This window comes from Passer domesticus, chromosome 2 (assembly GCF_036417665.1).
Source record: "Passer domesticus isolate bPasDom1 chromosome 2, bPasDom1.hap1, whole genome shotgun sequence".
NCBI lineage: Eukaryota > Metazoa > Chordata > Aves > Passeriformes > Passeridae > Passer > Passer domesticus.
The window spans coordinates 63,861,495-63,885,555 of NC_087475.1; the positions used below are offsets into that span (position 1 = coordinate 63,861,495).

The following is a 24,061-nucleotide window of genomic DNA, read 5'->3' on the forward strand; positions in this document are numbered from 1 at the left end:
AGATGGGAAATATTTTTGCAATTATTTAAGCATATCATGTTTATCTCTACAGTTTTAAAGTGGTGGCAAAAAATAAGCGACAAAAAAGCAAAAAAGGTGTTCTCCCTGCTTTTTAAGAGTAGTCATATTTTTGCCCCCGTGAAAAACATCTTTACACAGCGACAACACCAACACTCGCAACGGCAACGCAGCTGAAAATTCTAAAGGGAGATACTAAACTTTATTTTCGCATTTCGAACCGAAAAGGGCAGCGACAATGTAGCGCAGCCAGCAAGGAAGAAGAGCAGAGGCCAGCAGCGATGTTACGCAACTCGCTCACGCACCAAACGCTTTAATTTTCGGTACATTAAAGAACAGACAGCAGGCGGACAGCCACCCACACCGGCGGGCCCAGCCGCTCTGGCCCCGGCCCCAAGATGGCGGCGGCGCCCCCACAGCCCCGGGACAGCCCGCCCCCCGACCCGCCCCTCCAAGATGGCGGACGCACCTCCAGCCCCTCGGCCGTGCCCCCGCCCCGCCTGCGCCGCCGCTCCGCCGCCGCGCGGCCCCGCCCCCTCCCCGCCCTCCCTGCTTCTCTATTGGCCGCTGTCACCGCCCCTCCTGCCGTCTCAACCAATAGAAAGAGAGAGAGGCGGGGCACGCGCGGCCCCGCCTCATGTGGGGCCGCCCACAGCCAGGCTCTCGCGCGTCCCGGCAGGGTGCGCCCCCTGGCGGTCGGCAGCGGGGTGCAGCGTTGGAGGAGGAGGAGGAGGAGAAGGGAAGAAGCAGCAGCAGCAGCAGCAGCAGCAGCATTAGAAGCCGGCGGGGGCCGGGACCGGGACCGGGACGAGGCCCCGAGGGGTGCGGGAGTGACGTGGGGCCCGAGCCCTGGCCGCAGGCACGCCCCATGCCGGCCCCCGAGCCCCAGAGGCACGCCGGCCCCTGCCCGCGGGCCCTGCGGCCGAGGCGGAGCGCAGCGAGACCCCGACCTGGGCCGGGTGACAGCTCCCCGAGCAGCCTCCCCGGAGGATGGAAGAGAAAAGCAGTAAGCCTTAAAAAAATTATATATATATATATAGGTATGCGTGTTTTGGGCAGCCATTAGTCTTGTAAGACACGTTTTTAGGAGTCGACTGTCTTAACCTATTTTCGCGTTCAACTAGATGAAGTCTCCGGAATGAGTGGCAGGGTTTGGGGTTGATTTCTTTTTTCGCTTACAGCATAGAAAAGACAAAGCAGCTGACGTAAATAAGGCACGTTTTACCCTGTCTGTGTCACTACGGAGGTGGTGGGGTCACCGTCCCTGCAAGGGTTTAAGGGAAGGCTGGATGTGGCACTCGGTGCCATGGTCCAGCTGGCATCCTGCAGCTCAGTCATAGCTTGGACTGGACGATCTCAGAGGTCTTTTCCAACCTATTTGATTCCGTGGTTCATGGACATAAAAATTTGGAATCTTCAATGTGGTTGAAGAGTGCTGTCTTACTTCTTAGTATTCTTGCAGTGAAGGGTATCTTGCATTTGTCAAGAAACAGGTTCAGTAATTTATTTACCTAAAAAAACTTTCCCTTTTTTCCACTAAATAAATTGACTTAGTTATAGCACTGCTGTACTGAGCACATCAATTTAGGGGGAAAAACCCAACTGTGAGTTAATGGGCAGGAGGGTTTTGTAGGCTCATCTGAATGTGCTGGATAGTTTGGGTCATGTTGTGGCAGCTTCATGCTTGAAGGACAGTAAGAAATGTCCTAAGTAAAAAAATTACCACACATTGCTTGTGTGAGTGTTCCTCAGCTAGCTCTTGACAAGGCATGGGATGAGTGTTTGAAAGGGGAATGACTCTTTCAACACAACATATTTCACACAGTGCTCCTCCACTGATACCCACTGTAGTATTTACTAGTATAAATTTTGGAAGTCTGAGTAACTACAACTGTTTTTAATTTCTCACCCCATTTCTTACTCACTTGTCCGTTCTGCACCTCTTGCAGTGCTGTGTGACCTCTTTGAAGAGGAGAATCTTACCAGTTCCAGGGAAGAGAGTCCTGAAGGTAGTATAATCTGGATTTATGAAGGGAAAGTGGAGTGTATATTTGGCACTGCTTCTGATATGAAAATTACTACTGGAAGACAACAGTTTTGCCTTTTATGGTGTAAGAGGTTTGCAGGAAACATGCACCCAGGTTGTTTATCTGGTGGCTGGAGTAAGTAGCCCTGACCTTGCCTGCTTGTTGCTTGCTCTAGCATCATTCCCCTGCACAAGGCTGGGGAAAAAAAAGAGATACGTGGTCACAAGGATTCTATGAAGGGAAAAGAAAATCCCTCCAGCCAGATGCCAGTGCACACCCTGATCCATCAGCTGGAGAGATGGTTCTGAATGCTGACAAAGGTAGATGTATCTGGTGTCTGATCATTCCCTGTCCTTATGGCTGTGGTTGGTGATAGTAGCATTAGCACTGGAGAGGTTAGTGGTGTGGACATCTCCCTTTTTTGAAATGAAAGTTATACTATGAACAAAAATGCACTTTGCTTCTCCGTGCAAAACAAAGCTTTTGCTGCTGGAGTTTTGGGGCACTCCAGCATGAGAACTGGGGAGGCATTTCCAAGGTGAGTGTTTCATTTCCCTATGGCCTACCCATTATTATAGCTGAGGGCCCAGAAACAAGAAGCTGTTCTGTCACCCATCCTCTGAATTAATCCATGCACCAGTGCTATCCAGATTTAGTCAATGCATGGAAATATTTGAGAACATGTAATGAACAAGGACAGCAGTTTTAATCTGCAACGGAAAAACTTCCTTCTAGAAGTTCAAAAATGCATATTTTTAATTGAATGTATTTTTAAAATTTTATTTTAAACACAAATATTAAATACACTTTTTGTTATTTTAAGTTTGTGATACTGTCATGCACAGCAGAAGGGTGGGAATAGCACAGGGCAGGTGGTGTCCCTTGGACCAGTAGTGCAGGTTTCCAAAAATTGTTGTGACTTTTTCTGGAATTGGACTTTAAGCTTTCCACATGTTCAAAAAAATTTCTGTTAATATAAGAGATCATTACATTTTGTTGAGAGTTAGTGCCAAATCAAGCTGTTTCACAAGAAAAAAGTACTTTTATCATTGCCTGTTGATATTAAGTATTATGCCTTTAGCTGCTGGTGGCACGAGCAGCAGGGGCGGTGGTGACAAAACATTGTTGCTTCTTTCACTGCTGTCTTGGTGCTTTTGAGAGTAATCACACTGCCATGGCATCACTGGGCTTCTGGCACCCTGGGTGCCAGAAGTCATTCTCTACCAAGTCAAAAAACGAAGGAATATTTTTTATGAGCCTGACAAGAATGCAGTATTTCTTGACTGACTGCTGCAATGGCATCATCCCAGCACATTTGCCAACAGAGATTTTCTGTCTGAAAGTGGAATGTAAAACCTAGTGTGCTGACAGTGGACTCCACCTCTAGAAATGGAGTAGGAAAACAGATTTGCTTATGCTTTTGTGCTTGGTCACTGAAGAAGAACAACATTAACTGAGAAAGAGCTGGTTCTTTCTTCTGCCATTGTCTTTTGACACACTGAAACATATTTCCTTTTTGGTCCTTGACAAAAATGCACAGCTAAAGTTTTAATAAGCACCTTCATGAATGGGCTTAGCATCTCAAAGGTTCTAAACCAGTAGCTTAAAAAACATTTATTTAAACAAAATGTTCTTTCTAAATATTTCTAGTAGAGGAAGGAGCCGTGATATATGGGCTGTGTTAGTTATTTCAACTGATTCCCCTTGTTGAACAAAATTCATCAAACTGCTTTTATATCAAAGTATTTTGAAAGTTTTTTCCCTGACAAAACATACCAAACCTAATGATGGGACAGGATAGTCAGCCTATGCAGCTAAGAGAGGCTATAGCTATTAAAAAAAATCCCAGTGTCTTTTGTCAAGCAAAATATTAAATTCATTCAGTTGAAAATATTCTCCTGTGTCACTTTCGTGAGTTTCAGTGATTAATTTTTAGTGGGACTCCTTTGCTGGTCTCTGAAGAAAGGCTTCCACAGCTCCCTTTGTGACCTGCTTAAGAAGTTGCATGAAGGAGCATTGTGGACCATTGAAAGCCACTCCAGTTCATCACTTGACTTCTGTTTCACCTTCTTGATTAGGTTTAGGAATAGATTTCTGGAGGTTTAAGTAATCCTGCTGTACTGATTGTTTTTTCGGAAGTGCCTCCAAATTAAATGAGTGGGAGCCTTTGAATAGTTCACTAGGAGTTAGGCATGTTTTTAGACTTCTCAGGAGCTGTAAATGGTAATTTGTATTTCAGGTGATGTGAGGACATTTTGGACACAATTGGGAGGCAGAAGAGTGGATGTCATATTTGAGCAGCTGCAAAACGTGCTGTCGTTGCTGAAGGAAAAGATCAAGAATGGAACTGCAACAAACCAAGGTTTGAAATCCTTGTGGTTGTCAAACTGGACTGCAGAGTAGCTGTGGCCTGCATTGTGTAGGTCTGTGTGATGTCTGCCATCATCCAGATGTCTCTGAATTTTAATAACTTAGCTGTTGGTGGTTTTAAGTACTTTAAAAAAATGTTTTTTCTTTTTTAAAAAAGAAACATAATTTCAGGTACAATTAGTTATTTTCTTGTTTTCCTTGTATACTTTTTCAACAATGAATGGCTCTTAAGCACATGGAACTGAAATATTCATGTTTGAGAAGTAATGAAATATCTGTAGGGCCTTGTGTTTCATGTATCAGAAGTTTCAGCCTTTCAAGCTGTTGTCAGTGAATTGAGTGGTTTTGGGGTAGGATAATAACCACCTCAGTATTATTTTTTTGTCAGAGACACCATTATAACATGAAACAATAGTAGAAAAATGTGACACTAATGCATTTCAGATTGGACCCAATTTTCAAGGAAATAAGCTTCCTCTGTCTACATCAAAATACACTAAAATCATAATTCTGATAAGCTTGGAGCAGTACACAGATTTCTTTTTACTGGTTTATTTAATGGAGTAAAATTGCTTCTTTTTGTTAAGTCAACCATATAAATGTAATCTATGGATTTTATTGAGGTTTTTTTGTGCAAGAAAATGTACAGTGGTGTAAGAAGCTTTTAAAGTAATATAGCCACACACTCTGCATTATGTATATAATACTTCCTCTAAACTGGAAGTGCAATTTTTTGTGTTTTTGAGCTCCCAAATCTTGACTGTTACAACAAAATATCAAAGCAGTGCAGAGATAAAAGTTGAACTCGAATCCCCAGATGATGCAATGAATCTGTGATAAAGTTCAGTTTGAATTTTTCTGTGCTTTGTTCTGTAAAGGTTTCAAGCTAAAATATTAAAGTGGATTTTGCTGAGATTTGTTTGCCAGCTTGTAGTATTTATTGCATGGGGTAAGAGGTTGAGACAGAACAGGTCTCTTGCATTCTTCTATCTGAAGGCCATTCCTACCAATACAGAAGTAGCATTAATTTGTTCTGCCAAGTTCCAGCACTTCCTAGCCTGAAGATGATCAGTCTGATGACCAAGGTAGAAGCTTACACTAAATTGTCTTGATATACATTGCTGCCACTGTAGGCCACCAGTTTGTGTGTTTGGAAACATTCCAGCAGCTTCCCAAAAGCTGACAGATATTCAGTGCCAATTCACAACTACTGTTCTGAGCTGTAACAATTTTGTAATTCCTGGACGTGTCTGCTCAGGCCTGTGGTGCAGCACATTTCTAGTAGTGTCAGTCTTGTGATGGAGCAAGTGAGGAGAAACAAGTGTCTGTGGAGGATTTAACACCTTGTTTTGCCTATTAGCATCACTGAAATCCAACTTGGTATCTCTTTTGGTTTGGTTTTTTGCATAGAATGCTGGCAGGCTTGGGCACTGGTGAATGAAGCTAATCTAGGTGATCTCTTAACCTTGGCAAATGGTATGTGCATTTCCATTGTGTTTGTTTGGTATGTGGATTTAATTTGTCTTGGTTTACTCACTAGAAGCTCAATTCCCTTCCTTGAAATCAATAAATTAGATCTGAGAAGGCCATTTGCATTGCAATGAGGAAAACCTAATAATTCATTTCCTCAAGTACTGAACTGTGAACTCTCACCTGGGTTCGTATTTTTGTGGTTTGTGTATATACATATAATACTTGTATCACAAGAAAAGAATTTGAGCTAGTAAGCCCTTATGAACCCAGGCTGTCTGTGAGCAGTGATCCTGTGCATGGCTCCACTGGCTGTAATAGCTTGGCATCTTTTATCTCTAACAATGAAGGGAGATCTGTAAATGTGTTTTGTGTGCGTGCTCTTTCTGGTCACTTTGAAAACCACATGGAAGGTTTTTCAGTAGGACGCTTGCTAACAAGCTTTTTGGTAGCTGTAGTTCATAGCAATGCCTTGTTTGTAATGTGTTTTGTTAATTATCTTTTTAGTAACTAAAGTAAATTCAATCATAAATTGAAATCTGGTTTGATGAAGATTTTGCTCACATTCCATTTTTTTCAGTAAGTGATGAGTTGAATGGAGATGGTGCGCAGGAAACCAAACCCAAACTGCAGCCTCTTCTGCCAGATGACAATGCCGTAGAGACTGTAGAAGCTTCTGACAGGTCAGTGCCTTCATTTCAGTTCCTTATTTGACATATTTTCTACTGCAGTTAAGAGAATTCTAAAATCTGTATTTCTAAAGTCAGTGTTTTAAACCCGACTTGAATCCTGCGAGTTTTCAAAGTGAAAATGTTTTTAACTTGACCTATGTGGAAAACCTGAGGTTTTGGATAGACTTGTCTAATTTCCCACATTGCAGAGAATGTTGCAGAATAGGGCGTGGTTGTGTTATCAGGATTAGGATTTAAGCATCAGTTCTCAGGCTTTCCTTAGTGTGCAGATTGTCAGGTGTGTAATTTAGTCTCTCTGTGTTCAGTATTTAACCTCAGGTACTGCTTTGAAAGATGGGGGTAAATACATAGTTTGTTTTTTTTTTACAATTTCCTTGCTGTGTTTTAGCATGTAAGTTCTGGGAAGAAGCTTTTTTTATGCAACTGAATATGGCTTTATATGTTGTTAGAACAATGTTTCACCATGTGAAACCTTGGTCCTTCTAGCAATAGGGCTAAAAATACTGAACTGCTAAAAAACTGAACACAGCACTGGTTGTCTAAGATGCTGCTCTGTATTTTTTTTTCCCTCTTCAAATAGTGAAAAAGAGGACACGGAAAGAACCTGCTCAGGGAGTAAAGAAACATCTCGCAAAATTAGAGGTTTACCTTTAAATGTGCAGTATCAGAACCACAAGTGCTCTAGTGCATGTCTTACCAACAGAGCAGTGGATTCCTACAGGGGTGAAAATCCTCTGAAGATCCCAATCCTGTTTGACTTCCAAAGACGCCATGCAAAAGCAGACTGCCTTTCAAAGCCGCTGGATGTGAACTACAAAGCTCCTTGTGGTCGGAGTCTGAGGAGCTTTCGAGATGTGCGAAACTACTTGTTTGAAACAGAGTGCAATTTCTTATTTGTTGATCACTTCTCCTTCAACACCTATGTGCTGTTGGGCAGGAACACCATGAATCCCGAGCCCCTCGTGTTCGAGTTCGATATTAGCGACGGAGCCGAGTCTGTGCCCATCTCCTTCTGTAACAACCTCGACCACGCAAGGTTGCCTTATTTCAAGTATCGGAAGTCGTCGTGGCCACGTGGATATTACCTCAACAATCTCTCCAGCCTGTTTGTTGATTCCTGTGACTGCACAGATGGCTGCATCGATAGGTAGGTAGAAAGATCTCATCTCAGGCCAGTGACACACATAGCAGGGTGGTGGGGTGTGGAGGTGCAGTACCAAACAGGACCAGCACTGCTGGAATATCTTGTGCCATGCTTTGTGTTGACTGACACCACTGTGTCTTTGTCTTCTCCAGAGCTTGGGTGCTCCAAGTGGTCCACCCTCTGTTGTAAGGAAAGAAGCAATTGACAGGCGGATTATTGTGTTTATTTTCCTTTCTTCCAAACTGGCAGTGCTTCTTCTCCAGGTGGAGCTGACAAGCAGATATCTTGGCTTTGGAAGAAGAGTAGGGAAGGGAGTCTTGCGCCAGCAGAGGCAAGCTTGTTTTCATGGCAGGCAGGAAAGGATCCTGCCTGACAATTTCTGCTGCAGTTCCTACTGTTAAATGGCATCCTGTAGATGGGGTGGGACAGCCTTGAGGGATCAGATCATTTGGAACTCAGAGAATTACTGAGGGCAGACAAAGAAACGTCCCTGTTTCCGACCTCTACATGTCGTCCTTCCCCTTGTCTAAACAGAAACTACAAAACTCAGTGGTTACACAGCGCATTTGTGCTCTGAGCAGTTCCAATACTCTTGCTTATTGTCAACTTTTTCTAAATCCCAGTAACCCTGAGGTACAGACACTGTGGAAACCTGCCACAGTTACCATATGCAAGTTTGGTGGTATTTTTTGTCCGCTTTCTTGAAGGATGTTTGTCTGATCTCTCTCTGTAGGCATTACTTGGTGTTGCATCCATTTTGTATTATTGAAAGCTAGGACAGTTGTGCATGCTGCTGTGCAACATAGTTGCTCATGACCCAACAAAAGCTTGAAATCACAGCCTGGTATAATGAAACTTAATTTTAATAATTTAGTTTCAGCTGAGTGGTGAAAAACAGCAAGCACACAGTGTTCCACTTCTTTGCACTAAAGTCCCACAAGAATTGAGATGCTTTTGATGTGCAGTTTTGGGGTTTAGGATTTGCGCAATCACTGTGACTCTTTGAAGTTGTCATGACATACAGTGGTGCAGACAAGCACTGTTGCTTGAATTTTCCACAGTCTAAAATTCTTCATTTCTTGGGGGCTAAGGAGGGAGGAAGATAACTGAGTAGTGGCAAACAGGCTGGGATGCTGTGCCAGAAGAGGTGATTTTTATTCATTCAATCCATTTGACAGTGCGCTGCCTATAATAAGTTTCTGTTGTACTTCAGCTGTTTGCATGTGCCATTTAAGGAGCTTGGCAGAAGAATGGGGTTGGGGTGGAGAGAACATGGTTATTGTAAAGCACAGGTAACCAGCCGAAAGACTAAGGAAAAAGGTGCCTGAAACAGCCTTGTGGAGTAAACGGAGCAGGGAGGGAAATACAGGTGTATATATGGAAGTGTGTGTATGTGTGTGTATAGTCAAGTGCATTTCAAATGACCTGCATTTGTCATTGATTTATACTGCTTCAAATCCATTGTGAGATATTTTACTCTTATTTTTAGGTCAAAATGTGCATGCCTACAGCTAACAGCAAGAGGCTGTAGTAAAATTTCTCTGTCTCCAAGTAGTAAAAGACCCCGTGGATACCGTTACAAGAGACTGGAGGGACCTGTTCCTAGTGGGTAAGAAAGACTACAGGAGTAAAATAAGAGCATACAAATAAAACAGCAGTTAATAGTTCAGTCTAACTGCCACAGGATTAAAACAACTGGAGTTTTTTGATTACTGAAACCTTTGATTTTTGTCACAATTTTAGTGATAGATCAGAATGATAAAAACAATTAATGTGACTTGAATAAAAGGAGGGAAAAAAAAACTTTTGTATTGCAGATCCTACAGTTTTCACAGCTTAGGTAAGGAGAAGTGTGAAGAGTGACCAGAATCCTAAAGACACATCAGCCAGCTGCTTTTGCCAGACTTGCTTATAAGTGACTCTTCCATGAATCTCCAAAGCCATCCAATGCTTCAAGTGTTTGCCCTTTCTCTTATTCAGCTCCTGTGGATTAGTGGGTGGCCTGGAGAAGATGCCAATTACTTCAGGTGTCTAGGAGAGGAATTATGCAAGGTAGCTTTCTGCAACAGCCAAAGATTTGAATCCATAGGCTTGAGGAGCCCCTTTCAGTCCTCTGGGTAATGTTAGTTTTTGACTGAATTCTCAGAATTAAAATTGTCTGAGAACCCAGAAACAGATGGAAAAAAACCAAAAACCCACAATTATTAGTCCTTTTGGAAATGCTTCATTAGCATGGACAGCTACAGTGAAGTCCAGGCATATGTTGTCTTGCTAAAATCAGTTCCAGTGTAGAATTAGGTGCTTCTTAGGGATTTATGTTTCTGTGTGATTTAGTCCTATTAAACAAAAATATAGTGTTTGTTTTTCTTATGCCAAAATGTATGTAATCTTATGTATACTTATGCCAAAATCTGGCAGACAGACTCTTAAAATTAATGAACCAGCAGTCAAGAAAGTCACAAGCTTCAGAGCATTGCTGCACAACCAGTTTTAGGCAGTCTTTATATTTAGTCCAGTGCCTTGTTGATGCTTAGAAGGGGAATTAATAACAGGAACTTCGTTATGCTAATGCATCCATTTATATTGTGCTTTGTTTTTCTTCTCTTGACAGGATTTATGAGTGTAGTGTGCTGTGCAGGTGTGACAAGCTGATGTGTCAGAACAGAGTTGTACAGCATGGCATTCAAGTCAGGCTGCAAGTGTTCAACACAGAGAAGAAGGGCTGGGGTGTCCGCTGCCTGGATGACATCGACAAGGGGACATTTGTTTGTACTTACTCAGGTAGCAGGAGGGGACCTCTGAGCACTGTAACATAATTCTTCCTCTCCCATGGTGTGTGTCCTGGGTTTTGAGAATGGGGAAGTACAGAGTTGGAAGAGAAGTGTATCAATGTAATCTTAACTTGCAATATGATCAATATGAATAAGAACTTTGAAAAGCACTGCTGTGAGATTGTGACAGACAAACAAATGGAGCAAAGCCTATCTCAGACTGCTGACCTTTTCCCTCACAAATCTCTGCATTCTATGCCAGGGCTAAGTTTCCTTTGGTAAAAATCATAAAATCGTAGAATGGTTTGGGTTGGAAGAGACCTTAAAAAACATCCATGGTCAGGGACACTTTTCACTAGACCAGGTGGCTCAGGACCCCACCAAAGTGACCTTGAACACTTTGAGATGGGGCTCTCACAGCTTCTCTGGGCCACTTGTGCCAGTGCCTCCCACCTTCACAATGAAGTTCTTACTAATATCTAATCTAGATGGGCTCTCTTTCAGTTTAAAGCCATTGTCCTTTGTCTTGTTACTGCATGCCCTTCTCTAATTCAGTTTGTACTTCAGCCTATATTGACATAATAGAATTCTAGACAGTATTCATATTTTGCTTTCCCAAGTAATGCTCTTGTATTTGTTAATGTAAGTTTGACCTGTCATAGTGAGTGTGACTCAGCTAACAAGCATTGAAAAAAAACCAAAAAACAAGAAAACTTTTCTTTTTCTTTCAGGCAGATTAATGAGCAGAGCTGAAGTTTTGGGAGATGCTGAGCAAGAGCTAAAGGAGAAAAGTGCAGTGAATGATAGAGGCCATGACTTTTCTTCCAAAAAAAGAAAACTTGACCTTGTTCGTTCAGACTCAGTGATTGAACTAGTGCAGACTGACAAAAATGACATTTTTGAGAATCAGGAATCTTTGTCTCAGACTGTGGATAATGAAAGTAAATCAACTCTGTAAGTTTATCAAAGTAAGCTTAAGCATAACAAAATTAATATTCTGCTAATCTAGAAATTCTGTTGTATAACTTAAGAGTATGTCCTCATATGTCCACCCTCATATGAGGGTGGTGGTTTTTTTCATTCTGAACTTTTTTAATTCTGTTATTTCTTCTAGTGGGACAGAGTTTTCCCTCTGTATTAATTTTACATATGTACACTACTTGGCATTTTCTAGAAATTCAGTTCATCTCTTGGGTGTACTTGATCTGTTCAGGGCATTAATAGGAATGCTAATTTGAAAGAATTAATAAAATAGACTTGAAACAAATTGTTTAAAGATACTTGATGACACTGAAGGGTTTGATAACACATCAGCCACCAGCTGTTCTGCCCTTTGCTCCCAGTCTTTAAACCTTTCCTGTCAGAAACCTTAACCTCTCCTGTTAAGAGTCTGACAACACCTCACTTTTGCAGTGAATATGTTTTCCTAGTTGAAAGCTGTACTGTCAAAACTGTTGAAAGTAGTAGCAGGAAAAGGCAAAACTATGCAGGTGCTCTATTTTGAGATAATCTGATATAATAATAGTAAAGCAACAGACAATTTGTTCTCAGCATGACAGCTGGAAAAGGATGTAAAAGCAGCTGCTGATCTCTCAAAAAAGTTTGAGCAACTGCTTTCTTACAAATGCAATAGAGAACCTAGCCTAGGTTCTCAGTTCTTAAAAACAAAATACTCACATAACATGGGGTGAGGCCAGAGTGCAGGCTCTGCTGTAGTTCCTTCTAGAGAAGAGACTGGAACTAGACTGTTAGAGGAATGTGTGTTGTGAGAGTTACTTAAGGGTCTGTTTGTCTTTTATCATTTCCTTTTGACCTTTCTGTGCAGGGTTCATCTAAAGAATTCAAATAATGCAACTGTGAGAAGGCCTGGAACTAGAACACTTGTTTTTCGCAATCACCAGCTGAAAATGGTAATCAGTGGCTTTAACAGATTCATTTTCCACTGTGTTGAATATATATGGTAACTTTGACTTTCATCTTGTATGTTTAGATAGTTCTAATTACCTTTCTTAATAAGATTGTGTCACACTGAGCTGGTCATGCTGGAAGCTGCACCCCATCCCCTCTCCATTATCAGTCCTTCAGCACGTTCCCCCAGACCAGCACTATCTGCTCTCATGGCCTTCCCTTCTCTGCCTTTCACTTACATTCCTCAAGAGTCTGAAGTAATTATTCTCCCCGTGTACCCCTTGTGTACAAGATTAGGGGTTAGAGTGATAATATTTTTGTGGTGTCTCCCCAAAGAATGGCACAGCAGGGAGAGAAGGGAATTTCACAATGTCTATGCAGTTTTCTCATGCAGTGGCAGAGTTGGAAGAACTGACCTGAATGTGACCTTTCATGAGTGCAAAGTGTTAGTTGCAAACATGTGCAAAGGAGGAAAACTGGTGTAAACTTATGCTGCAGGTTTTACTGGATTCATTGCCCTCAAGTAAAGCGCATGGAATTTCTATGCAAACATTTTACAGTGCTGTCCATTCTAGAGGTCCTGTAGCTAATTGCCTTTTTGTGATGGAAGAGGAGAAATTCTGCCACATCTGGTCATTTCATTGAAACTGTGAAAAAAAGCATGTTTGGGATTTGTCCTGGTGAAATTGTTGGGACTTAAGCCCTTATTTGCATGTCTTACTGACTGGGGGACTCTTTTCCTGGTTATTAGGAAGGACAATTTGAAATTAAGATAAATATTGCATTGCAGTAAATGTACTAACTTCTCAAATGCAGCCACAGCTTTGCATTACAATAGCTTTGAAACTTCAGCCTTGGAGTTGTAAAAGCCACTTGCTGTGCCCTCTTGGCCCAGAGTTGCATGCAGCACATCACAGCCTTTTCATTTGATACACAGGTGCACAGTGCCAGTTCAGATGAAGATGAAAGCTGTCAGATTCATCCGTCAAGCAAAACAAAACTAACCAGTGGAACAAAGAAAGGAAAAGAAAGTAGGTTTGCAGAGTTCTATATACTGCATGCTTTGTACAGTTGTGTCCCATCAGGTGATAGACTTTACTGTAAACAGTGTGGGCAGGCCAGTTCTTAAAGTAGAACAATGTTGTCCGTAGACGTTGAGACATGTTGAACTGTCCAGACAGCAGCTTCTCAAATACTGTGGAGTTGTGGGAAAGTCAGCCTTGCAGATCTTGCTGTGTCACACCCAGTACCTGTTCCAGCCAACAAAAATTGAACAGGATGTAATACTGGGGTGGGGAGACATCAAGCTGGAGAGGCAGTGTGAAACTGATGCTATTTGAACATGCATCTTGCTTCTGTCTTCATTACAGTTCGTGGTTCTCTTGGGAATTAAGGTGGAGAACGATAAAAAATGCTCTGTGGGAGAAATCAGTTTGGAATGGGATTTGAGAAGAGTGAGACTCTAGGTCACTCAGAGACACCTTGAGCAAGTGCTTCAGGCATCACAGCAGGAAACAGTCATTTGTGGGAGGATTGATGACAGACATGGAAAAATTGTGTTATAGACTTGTAGATAGCAAGGAAGCTGCTTAGATTTTGGAGGATATGGGAAAAGTGGGTGGCTCAGAGTTTGGGGCCAAACAAGGGAAAGGGTTTGGCCTTCAACTGGTGTTGAGAAATAACATACATGTCCATTGACAGAATCCACCCAGCAGCAGAAGGAAGAACATCTGATGGAAATTGGACAGACTGACTCTGCCGGTGTAGAGAGTGCAGGATGCAAGAGTCTGTCAGTGCAGAGTGTTGATTGTGGCAAGTCCAGTGTGCTGGATGACACATGTGTTGTGAGGCCATCCAGCAATGCACCCCTAAACACTGACTGCAAAGAAAATAGCAGGCAGCCAAAACAAGATGCACTTTGTGAGGAGTCTGAGGGTGATGAGATGCTTCCCAAGAACACTAATGAAGAAAATATTTATATACTGGATGCCACAAAAGAAGGAAATGTGGGTCGTTTTCTAAATGTAAGTATTAAATTGCATGGGTTCTCTTTGTTGCCTCTGCAAATACATCATTTACTTATTTAAGCTTAAACTAGAAAATTTTTGGACATAAACAGTATGGTTGGTGGGTGTATGCCAGGAGAGGCACATGTGGTGGGTGCTCTCTGCCATCTCAGGTGACAGGACAGAAGGTTGGGTCACACCGAGTGTTCAATTGCCAAGTACCTCCAGCTAAGACAAATAGTTCATAGACACATCTGCAGGTATGCTGCAAATAATTTATTTCTCTTCATTAGCATAAATATGTCTTCCACAAATAATTTATTTCTCTTCATTGGCATGAATATGTCTTACAGCAAAGCCCTTGCATATGTTTAAACTGTTCTTCCTTGCCAGAGGTATTATGGTGTTAATATTAGTAGTGAATCTTGCAGAAACCTTCCTTCTGTTCCCATGAGCATACACACGTTCCTACATGCACCTGAGTGACCTTTCACATCCTGTGCTTGGCCAGCACACTGTCATGTAATCCATTGCTTGCTCCCTAGCACTGCTGCCCTGGCAGTGGCATTGGGTGATAAACTTTCCATGTGGGCTCGAGAAGGGAAGGAAGAAACTACCTTTACTGGTGACAGATATGTGACACAAAATAGTTTTTTCAGTCAACAGTGTGGTGTTGGACTGTTTCTAATCCAGATTTTCTGTTTTACAGCACAGCTGTTGCCCAAATCTCTTTGCACAAAGTGTGTTTGTAGAAACTCACAACAGAAGTTTTCCATGGGTGGCATTCTTCACAAACAGGTGAATTTCTGGAAGTTTAATGTTGTTCATTCAAGGCACTAGAAGTTAAAAAATACTGCTTACTTATTAGAGCATAATTACACTTGGGGTGGGGCAGATGCTTAGATCATAGAAGCACAAAAATACCTTCTTATAGGTGACTTCTTACTGCACTAAAGGCAGAAGAAATACAGTGATTGGTTATGACTAGTGAGTTTCGCTTCAGTTTTGCACTGAAATGTGAGGTAGGGAAGGTTAATTTTGGTGTGTCCATTTCAGTGATAATCTTCTTCAGTGGAGAAATAGGTGTAACTCAGCATGGTCGTTTGGAAAGCCAAGATCCACTCATCCCACTGTTGTGTCTCAAGGAATGGCCACCAGATCTGCATCACATAGGGCAGGATTAAACAGGATATTAAGGTTGAGACACTTTGTGGGCCAGACAAGATGATTTCAGTCCTTTTCCTCACAGCTGTCAAGACAAGTACGACTTTGTGTAGCCCAGCATGTCCTGGGCATGTGATAATAGGATACACAGAGGTGAAAATTTGTTCTGAAAGTAAAAGATGCAGATATTTCCTTAGTGTCTAACAGAGAGGTACAGACAGCTGGTGCCAGCGAGACACAGTATGGCAGCAGCTCAGCCCAGGAGAGGAGAGATGAATTGTATGAATGAGGTTGGCTGACATGCATGTCAGCAGTAGAACTAGGTGAGAACAGTACAGAGAGGGGAGACTTTGTGCTAACAAACCAGTACCACAGAACACTGATCTTCTGTGAAGCTTTGCAACTCTGCTCCATACTGACACAGATGCTGTGGATTGCACTGGGAGTCTCCAGGAACTGTGAGGACAATGTGTTGAAATACATCCAAAAAAGGATTTTGTTTTAACTAGTCTTTCTTGCTCAGGTACTCAGCAAAGAAGTGTAGTGAGGATTGAGGCTATTGAAGAGAGATAATAGTGACTTAGGGAAGAAGATTGTTGAAGGAGAGTTCACCTCACTGGCTCTTCCATTTTCTGGGCATCACTCTTTTACAACTTTTCTAAATTAAGGACTTCATCTGGATCATTGAGCTTAATTGTGTGCCTTACCTGAACTTGCCCAGTCACCTTTTTATTGGTTTTACATGTCTCAAGTCAGCAAGTCCCAGGCTGCAATTATGTGCTGTATGAAAAGTCCTCATTGTTTGTTGTCAGTCAGCTGCCTAGGAATTCACTGGATGTTCTCTATACCATATCCAGTGGGAAACATCAGAGAATTACTCCCTTCATCACAATATTCATATTTTCTTACATTTTCAATCAGTTGTTCCTCAGCATCATAATGTTAGGTATTTAGTTTGGCATTTGTTTTGGACAATGAATTTCCTGTCTTAGACATTTCTTCTATTTTACTACCAGAGCAGCTGGTTCACGAGGAGCATGTGTTTAATTTTGGGGTTTGGGCTTTGTGCACATAGTGCAATTGCATTAAAAGGTAACCTCTCAGACCAAAGATAACAGTCTTCAACAACATATGTAGAGATCTGTTCAAACTTCAGTGATGCACTATACATAGGAAAAATAACAAAACTTATTCATTTATATGTATTACTTATGTGGTTTTCCTTTTTCTGTTTGTTTGGGGTTTTTTGGTTTGATGGGGTTTGTTTGTTTATTGTTTCATTTTTGGTTTTTTGGTTGGTTGGTTTTGGTTTTGGTGGGTTGGTTTTTTTTTAATTTTTGTTTCCCAGAATTCCCTTCTAAGTTAGAGCACATTGTTTAGACTCCAACCCTCTTTGCAATTTCCATAGCCAAAGGAGCACGAGTGACTCCTTGTATGCCTTGTTTCCTTCCCATCAAGCTAACTGTGTGATGCTCCCTGCCCCCTACAGTTTTTGGATTTGCATGTGGGATGTTGGTGACAAATTGTCAGCACAGTCCTGTTTAACTTAGTTCAAGCAAATTAACTGGTTTATTCCTTAGACATGTGAAAGCTGGAACCGAACTCACCTGGGATTATGGTTATGAAGCTGGAAGCATGCCAGAGACAGAGATTTCCTGTCACTGTGGAGTTCAGAAGTGCAGGAAAAAAACCTTATAGGCAAAATGTGTTTCCTACTGTCAACACATCTTGTACCTGGGAATTTATACGCTGGAACGGATGACTGCTCAGCGAACAGCCTGCAAGTCCGTGGTGCTAATTGCATTCAACTAAAATGCCTTTCACCTGATGATTTTTTAAATTTACATTTAAATGCCACTTTTGTAGTTCACAGAAATAGAACTGTTTGTCCTAAGAACAGACATCAAGCCTTTCCTAGATAATATCTGTTCTCCTGGTCTTCCTCCTCCCTGCTTCTAATCCACGAGCAAAGTTCATGGTGTACTGGAAGAATTCCTGCTCCATGCCATCTGCAGCAGAGACACGACTGATGAGAGCAACAGTTCCTTGGTGCTTTCTGTGCCCCTCCACAGTGCTGAGTTAGCAAAACTCAGGTTTCTGAACTTCATTATGAATTTCATATTAATTCATTATGCCTTTCTGGGCACTAGGAATTGTTAAAATACCCCTAAGCCTGTTGCATCCGGTGGGACAGATAGTCATGAACAGAGAATTAAACGGAACAGTTCTGCAGAGCTGTGTTTGTGCTACAAAATGAGCTGGACAAGTCCTGCTGCAGCAGAAGAGAAATGACTGGGTTTTGTTGGATTGCACCCCTCTCCGTGTTTGTGACACACAGAGAAATCCTTGAGAAATCCAGTGTACTTCATCTCAGTGCCATATTGAGTGTGGGACAGGTGGGCCACAGAATTGCTTACCACATGGTTTGTTGGTAAGAGGGAAACAAGCTGCATTAGGAGGCAAGGAGTGCAGATGCAGGAGGTGACTCTGAAATGGAGCAAGGGATGGCTGTGCAGGTGTGTGGCTTTTCAATGTGTTGGAGCCTTGGGCAAGCAAGGAGGTGGCGCAGGTGAGCAATTCAGACACTTGAAGAACCACTGCCAAAGGTTTCAAAAAAAATGGTTTTATTAAAAATGTTGCAAAAGTAAGACTTAACAAAGTTTGATAGTAAAGTTTCTTCTGTTATTGCAGAGGATATGATAATGATTTAAAGTTACCAATACAAAATCTAGTGGCACCGTAATAAAAGACTGTGTACGATGTTGGTCACTTACCAGAAACCTGCAGCTGATCAGGTGTGTCTCAGCCTCGAGGAGTAACACTGAGAGCATCCCAGCTTACAGGGAAATCCCTGCCATACAGCCAGCTGAATAACATGAGAGCTAAAAAAGGGTTCACTCAGGCTGTTATTTATGGGATAAAGTGGTTGGCTTGAAGTCAAAATACCTTTGTTAGAGAAGGTAAACATGAGTCTTGTACCTGCATCTTTCTTCCGTGATAAATGAGTTTTGGAAGAACCATCTGCTATTCATGTGTTAATTGTGTGGTTGGTATCCCAGATTCCACTTCCATATGCCTCAGTGCTCACCATGTCACTCTGCTCCTGTGGGGGTTTGCAGAGAAATGGTTGGAACAAATGAAGGTCTTGGCCTGGTTATGTCCAAGCCTATACTGCAAAATGAAAGATAAGCAGGAAGCAGTTCTCAGCCCTGAGGCCAACAGGCAGTGGATGTCTTATGCACACATGGCTTAGGGTTCTGTTTTAATTGTGTTCTATCTGTGCTGTGTAACTGTGGACAAACATGGTATCTGTGGCCCTAAGTGGAGGGTTTTTTGTTTGTTTTTTATACTTCAAACTTAAAAGTCATGAGATTGTACTGCAACGCTTGATGCTCTTAAATTTTTCAAGTTTCATCATGTATAAGGAGTTTCAGCCTGTTAAAAGTGGACCTTTCACAGGGATAACCATTGTGAACCATTCTGCTTACAGTGAAACCTCAGATCTTCTCTCTCTCAGCTCTGTTTGAGAGTTTGGCACATCCAGCAAGGAAACCTCTCCTCGGCTTTAGTACCTGTCATCGCACTCTGGAGTTGTGTGGGCTTTCACCACCCATCTTCAGGGGTAAATGTGGAAGAGTGGGGTTACCCCCGTGTTGGTGCAGTGCCTCTTCAGAAGGTCAGAGCCACCCACTCTTGCCTTGATCAGCCCCTCTGTAACTGCAGCCCATGTGTGAGCTGAAGACAGCACTCAGCCCAGTTGCTTTTTGCTTCATTGAAGATCTGTCTACTCAGAGGGAATATGCCTTGGGGTATCATCCTTCAGTATTAACCAGAGACATGCCAAAACATACAGGTAACCCAGGAATGGTATTAGCCTTTTAAACAAATGAAGATGCAGAAAACATTTATGTTCCTGCTTGACTTGAATGTGGAAAAGAAGATGGGAATGTTTTTAAAGCATCGGGGTGGGGTGTGGAAGACAGGATATTTTACTGCTGTTGATGATATATTCCAGATCAGTGGTAGGAATTAATGATACTGGGCTGGTGAGGAAGAGCCCTGTTTCTTAATGCAGGAAAACAGACCTGATGGTTCAAAAGAGGCAGCACTTACTTGCTCCATGTGGTCTGCAACTATGGGAGAGCCTGCTGTGAGTGTAGATGTCACAAGTCACACAAGGTGTGTGTATGAGACAGGGCTTTTTGGCTAGCTGGGTTTATCAGGTCTGTCTCCAGGTTGGTGCTGCTTCATGTTCCTCCTCCAGACCAGAGACCATAACTATCCATGCAAAAATGACCTTACACGGTGTGATTTCTGCCTGCTTCTGTAGTATTGCTGGAATCTTCTGCTGAGGGTGTCCTGCAAGTATCCTCTGCAGGTAATGACCACAGGAGTGCTCACCTGGGCTCTCTCTCTGCTCTGCTGACCATTCCTCTGCTTGTCACAGCTCACAGATGGGGATATTTCTCAGCACAGCCCCTCGTGTCACCCGTGCTTTAGCAGAGCAGTGTGTAGAAGCACCGAGCACAAGCACTGATGGAAAAACAGCTGAAGATATTCCAAGTGAAGTACTCCAAGTACCTGTGGAATGACTCATCTGGGACCTCTCATCAGCCTGTCAGGGGCATCATAAATGAAGGGTACCTGATGGGAATTAGTTGCATTGAGATGTGAATCACAGCTCTTACAGTGAGCAAGACAGTCCCTATGGAGGGACAGTAGGGATGTGAGGATGTACAAGGGCTCCATGGTAATAAGTACTAATACCCAAGATAAGCATACAAATGCAAAGACAGCTGAAGATCACTTACAGCATAAGTATAAAAGAAACTGCACTGGAGCTTATTAACTGATTTTTTTTTTTTTTTTGGCCAAAAATGCACTGAGCATTAATTTCCAGCTCTGTCACAGAACTGTATGGCTTGATAGTGGAACAGTTTGGAGGAAGAGCTCACAAGGGTTTTGGACTTCGGAAATTCTCCACAGAGAATTTTTCCTGTGTTGAAGAACATACTTCTGTTAGGAAGATTGTACTAGTTTAAGATTTATGCACCTGTGGGTGCTTGAATCATGTTGACTCATTTGAGTATAATCTAGGTAATAGATCTGGGAATTGGAATTGTGTAGCAGTATTTGGCTAATAGATGTAATCTAATGGCAAGCCTGGACACGGCTTGATCTTAGCTCCTATATGCTGCATCTGGGCAGATGCAAAGGGATTTGGGAAACAGCTGAAATGATGCCAGTAGTGCTGGAAAGCCAAAGCTGATCTAGCTGATAAAGGGAACTGATCTTAAAAGCTCCATGTTGTGTTTGGTGTAGCCTCCTGATGAGCCAGAATATGCCTATTGATGTGGCTGATGAGCTCGCTGGAGGAGGTTCAGCAAGACCAAGTGCCAGGTCCTGCACTTGGGTCACAACAACCCCAGGCAGCCCTTCAGGCTGGGGGAAGAGTCTGGAAGGATGCCCAGCAGAAAAGGATCTGGGGGTGATGGTTGACAGCAGCTGAACATAAGTCTGCCCAGGTGGCCAAGAAGGCCAGTGGCATCCTGGCCTGTGTGAGAAACAAAGCCCACTCCTCCAAACGTTAGGAGTTTAATAAGGGATAACAGGGGACAGATCAACAAAGCACAGTTCTCTGTGTGTGGCAACAGCCAGAAGCACACCCAGTTCTTTAGCAAGCAGTCCTTTATACTGCTGCAGTTGCATTACTTCACCAGATGACTTTGCACATTTCTTGGGGCCTGTTTACAACTCTGCCTCAGGCTGTCACAGCATTGCATAGTCCACAGCTACAGTCTCCAAGGGTCCCTCAGGGAGGCAGTCCAGGGTGGTCTTCTGATGCCACTCTAGACTTAGAGAACTTACAGAAAATACCATAAATGTCTTCTCCTTTTATGGTATTTTGTTCTCTGCCTTTGCTGTCTCGGTGTTAAATAACCATGTAGTTGTTGGCTTTCACTAATTGGCTTTTGCAAATTATTAAAGTGGATGCTGTGTTGTGCATTACAATGTTAACTTTTGCAGAAGTAGCTGTAGTAGTGAAATAATAAGGAATACTTTTATTTTTGTAAATAACTGACAAGAATGAGAATAACTCAAAATATATTTGTGAAATAGCTAATGTTGATTTAAAGTACTTGTGGAAATAGCCAAAACCGTCTGCATGGTCAGATAACTTTTAAGGAATGGATGGGATGAGGATCCCTGCTACTGACTGTCAATAATTCTCACCTGCTGAAACAGAATGGGGCTGTTGTGAGGAGGTGACACACAACCCTCAAAACCACATCCACGATTACTGCATGTACTCTAAAAAGGTGGGTCGGGGTCGAACCAAGCTAAAGAATTCCCAGAACATGTAAACGAGTTCAAAGAAACGTTTGAACAAGTATAATCTTTGTGAATATGTATTTGGCCACTGCAATAGAAAAAGCATATAAGAAGAGTTATTATGGTTAGCTGATGTGCCTCTGGCCGTAGCCAAGCACCCAACACTGTTATTGATTTGTCCCTTTTATCCCTTATTAAACTTTTAAAAATTTTGAAAAGTGGAGTTCATTTCTCACAACTGGATCAGCAAGAGTGTGGCCAGCAGGAGCAGGGCAGTGATTGTACCCCTGTACTTGGCCCTGGTGAGGCCACACCTCAAATCCTGTGTTCAGTTTTGGGCCCCTAAAATCAGTGTTATGAATGAGGTCCTATATGTCTAATTTAATAAACCACAAAATTAGAATTTAGCAGCAATTTTAATTGAGTAGCAATTTTATATATATAAAACGAATACAATCAGGTAAGCATGTGCAAAGTAAATTTGGCAGTGATTATTTAAGTCTGATTAAGGTTCTGATAAGGCATAAGCAAAACAGACCAGGGTACAAACCCAACCAGGCTTAGTGGGGGATTTCTCACCCTGCCTCTCGTACCAAAAAACAAAGGAATCCAAACACAACTTGCATACTGTATGCTAATACATATTCATCAATATTTTCCCATAAATCTCCTCCTATTTTCAATTCTTGAAATCTCCATCACTGTCCTGCATAGCACATGCTCCACTTGTTTCCAAGGGGTCTTCTTGGCTCTTCGGTGGTCGCTTCTGGTGAAGGCTTCTCATCATCCTCGCTGTCCTTTGAACAACCCCTCAGGCTGCACATGTACCCCAAGTCTCGTGTTATAGAAGCCAGCATTATATTCAAAAAATAAGCCTTACTATTTCATAGATACCTGGAATCATCCCAATTTTGTGCATTTCAAGGCTGATCCCTTAATTATTCTGAGGCTGGGATCCTTTTTGGGATATTGCTCATCTCAGTACTCCATCCTGTATCCTATTTGTTCATGAACATCTGAAAACAACTATTTTGTGACACTAATTCTATATCCTTTTCCTCTGTTACTTTTAAACAAATATTTTCTAAAATATTGATATAACATTTGTTAGCATGAATCATATTCTTTTTTCACATCAGGAAGGACGTGGAGGGGCTGGAGCGTGTTCAGAGGAAGGCAGCAGAGCTGGGGAAAGGTCAGGAGCACACATCCTGTGCAGAGCTGCTGGGGAAGCTGGGGGTGTTTAGTCTGGAGAAAAGGAGGCTCCCGGCTGACCCTGCCTGTGAAAAATGACAATCTCTTGTTTTTAAAATTGTAGAAGTTTAATAGTAATAAAATGGTTATTAAAATAGTAATAAAATTAGAGTAATAAAATTTTGGACAGTTAGGATTACGATGATATGAGACGATAAAAACAAAAAGTTATGGACAGTCCGGGTACCTCTTTCTTGGCAAAATAAGCTCCAAAAAAGGACACACGTTAACAGAGGATTAACCCTTCAAAGCAACAGTCTGTTGCACGTTCATATATCTCATACATGATGCATAAATTCCATTCAAACAAAGAACTCCGTCTGGTCAGTGTCAGCTTTTCCTCTTCATCCTGATGGCGTCTTCAGGGCTGAGCAAGGCAGGAAGAAGTTAGTTTCTGCTGATAAGGGAGCAATAAATTCTTCTTTGAAAAATTCAGGTGTCCTGTGGCTGCTGTCTCATTGCAAGTACCACATTCCTCTCTTTAAAAAAATATCCCACGTACATAGTTTCTATTTTAACTACAAAACTACATTTACCATCCTATTAAAATGTTAATACAGCACTACTAATCAATACAACAGAGTACATATAGTAAATACCTGCGCAGAGCCAGATAATATGCACTTTTCACACTACCCCTCTATAGAACTGCCTGAAGGCGTCTTCCCCTGGCAGCAAGTGACGGGAGGCTTAGGTTGAACAGCAGTGCTGTGACTCTGTGACAAGTGAGCGCGGGGCTAGGGAGGGATGCGGGATACCGCCTTTCCCACGGTGAAAGCCCTCGGGAGATGGCAGTCCGGCGGCGGCCCGGGCAGTGCCTGCCGCGGGAATCGAACCCGCCGCGGGAATCGAACCCGCCGCGGCGTCCGGCCACGCCTCCCGTGTGACGTAACGGGCGCCTCCG

At 42.4% G+C, this 24,061-nt stretch overlaps 1 protein-coding gene and 1 long non-coding RNA gene across 6 annotated transcripts; one reads left to right on the forward strand and one right to left on the reverse strand.

The window, feature by feature from the left end:
* The first annotated feature begins 736 nt into the window (after positions 1-736).
* Positions 737-23,590, forward strand: SETDB2 (SET domain bifurcated histone lysine methyltransferase 2). 5 transcript variants are annotated; one of them, XM_064408808.1, is made up of 14 exons: positions 737-1,024; positions 1,968-2,027; positions 4,285-4,407; positions 5,826-5,891; positions 6,466-6,568; positions 7,158-7,724; positions 9,211-9,330; positions 10,333-10,502; positions 11,224-11,446; positions 12,318-12,402; positions 13,338-13,431; positions 14,102-14,424; positions 15,116-15,204; positions 23,043-23,590. In XM_064408808.1, exons 1-14 carry the CDS (start codon positions 1,009-1,011, stop codon positions 23,194-23,196), a joined length of 2,193 nt encoding a protein of 730 aa, XP_064264878.1. In that variant the 5' UTR covers positions 737-1,008; the 3' UTR covers positions 23,197-23,590. The 5 variants fall into 5 exon arrangements, with proteins under 5 accessions (XP_064264878.1, XP_064264880.1, XP_064264881.1 ...); XM_064408810.1 differs by having other exon boundaries at positions 15,121-15,204; XM_064408812.1 differs by lacking the exon at positions 23,043-23,590 and adding an exon at positions 17,151-19,474 and having other exon boundaries at positions 739-1,024; positions 15,121-15,204.
* Positions 23,132-23,997, reverse strand: LOC135294045 (uncharacterized). Its single transcript, XR_010356149.1, has 2 exons — positions 23,757-23,997; positions 23,132-23,524 (listed from the first exon to the last, which is right to left on the reverse strand). It is a non-coding gene; the product is annotated as an uncharacterized LOC135294045 (long non-coding RNA).
* Positions 23,998-24,061: the final 64 nt, after the last annotated feature.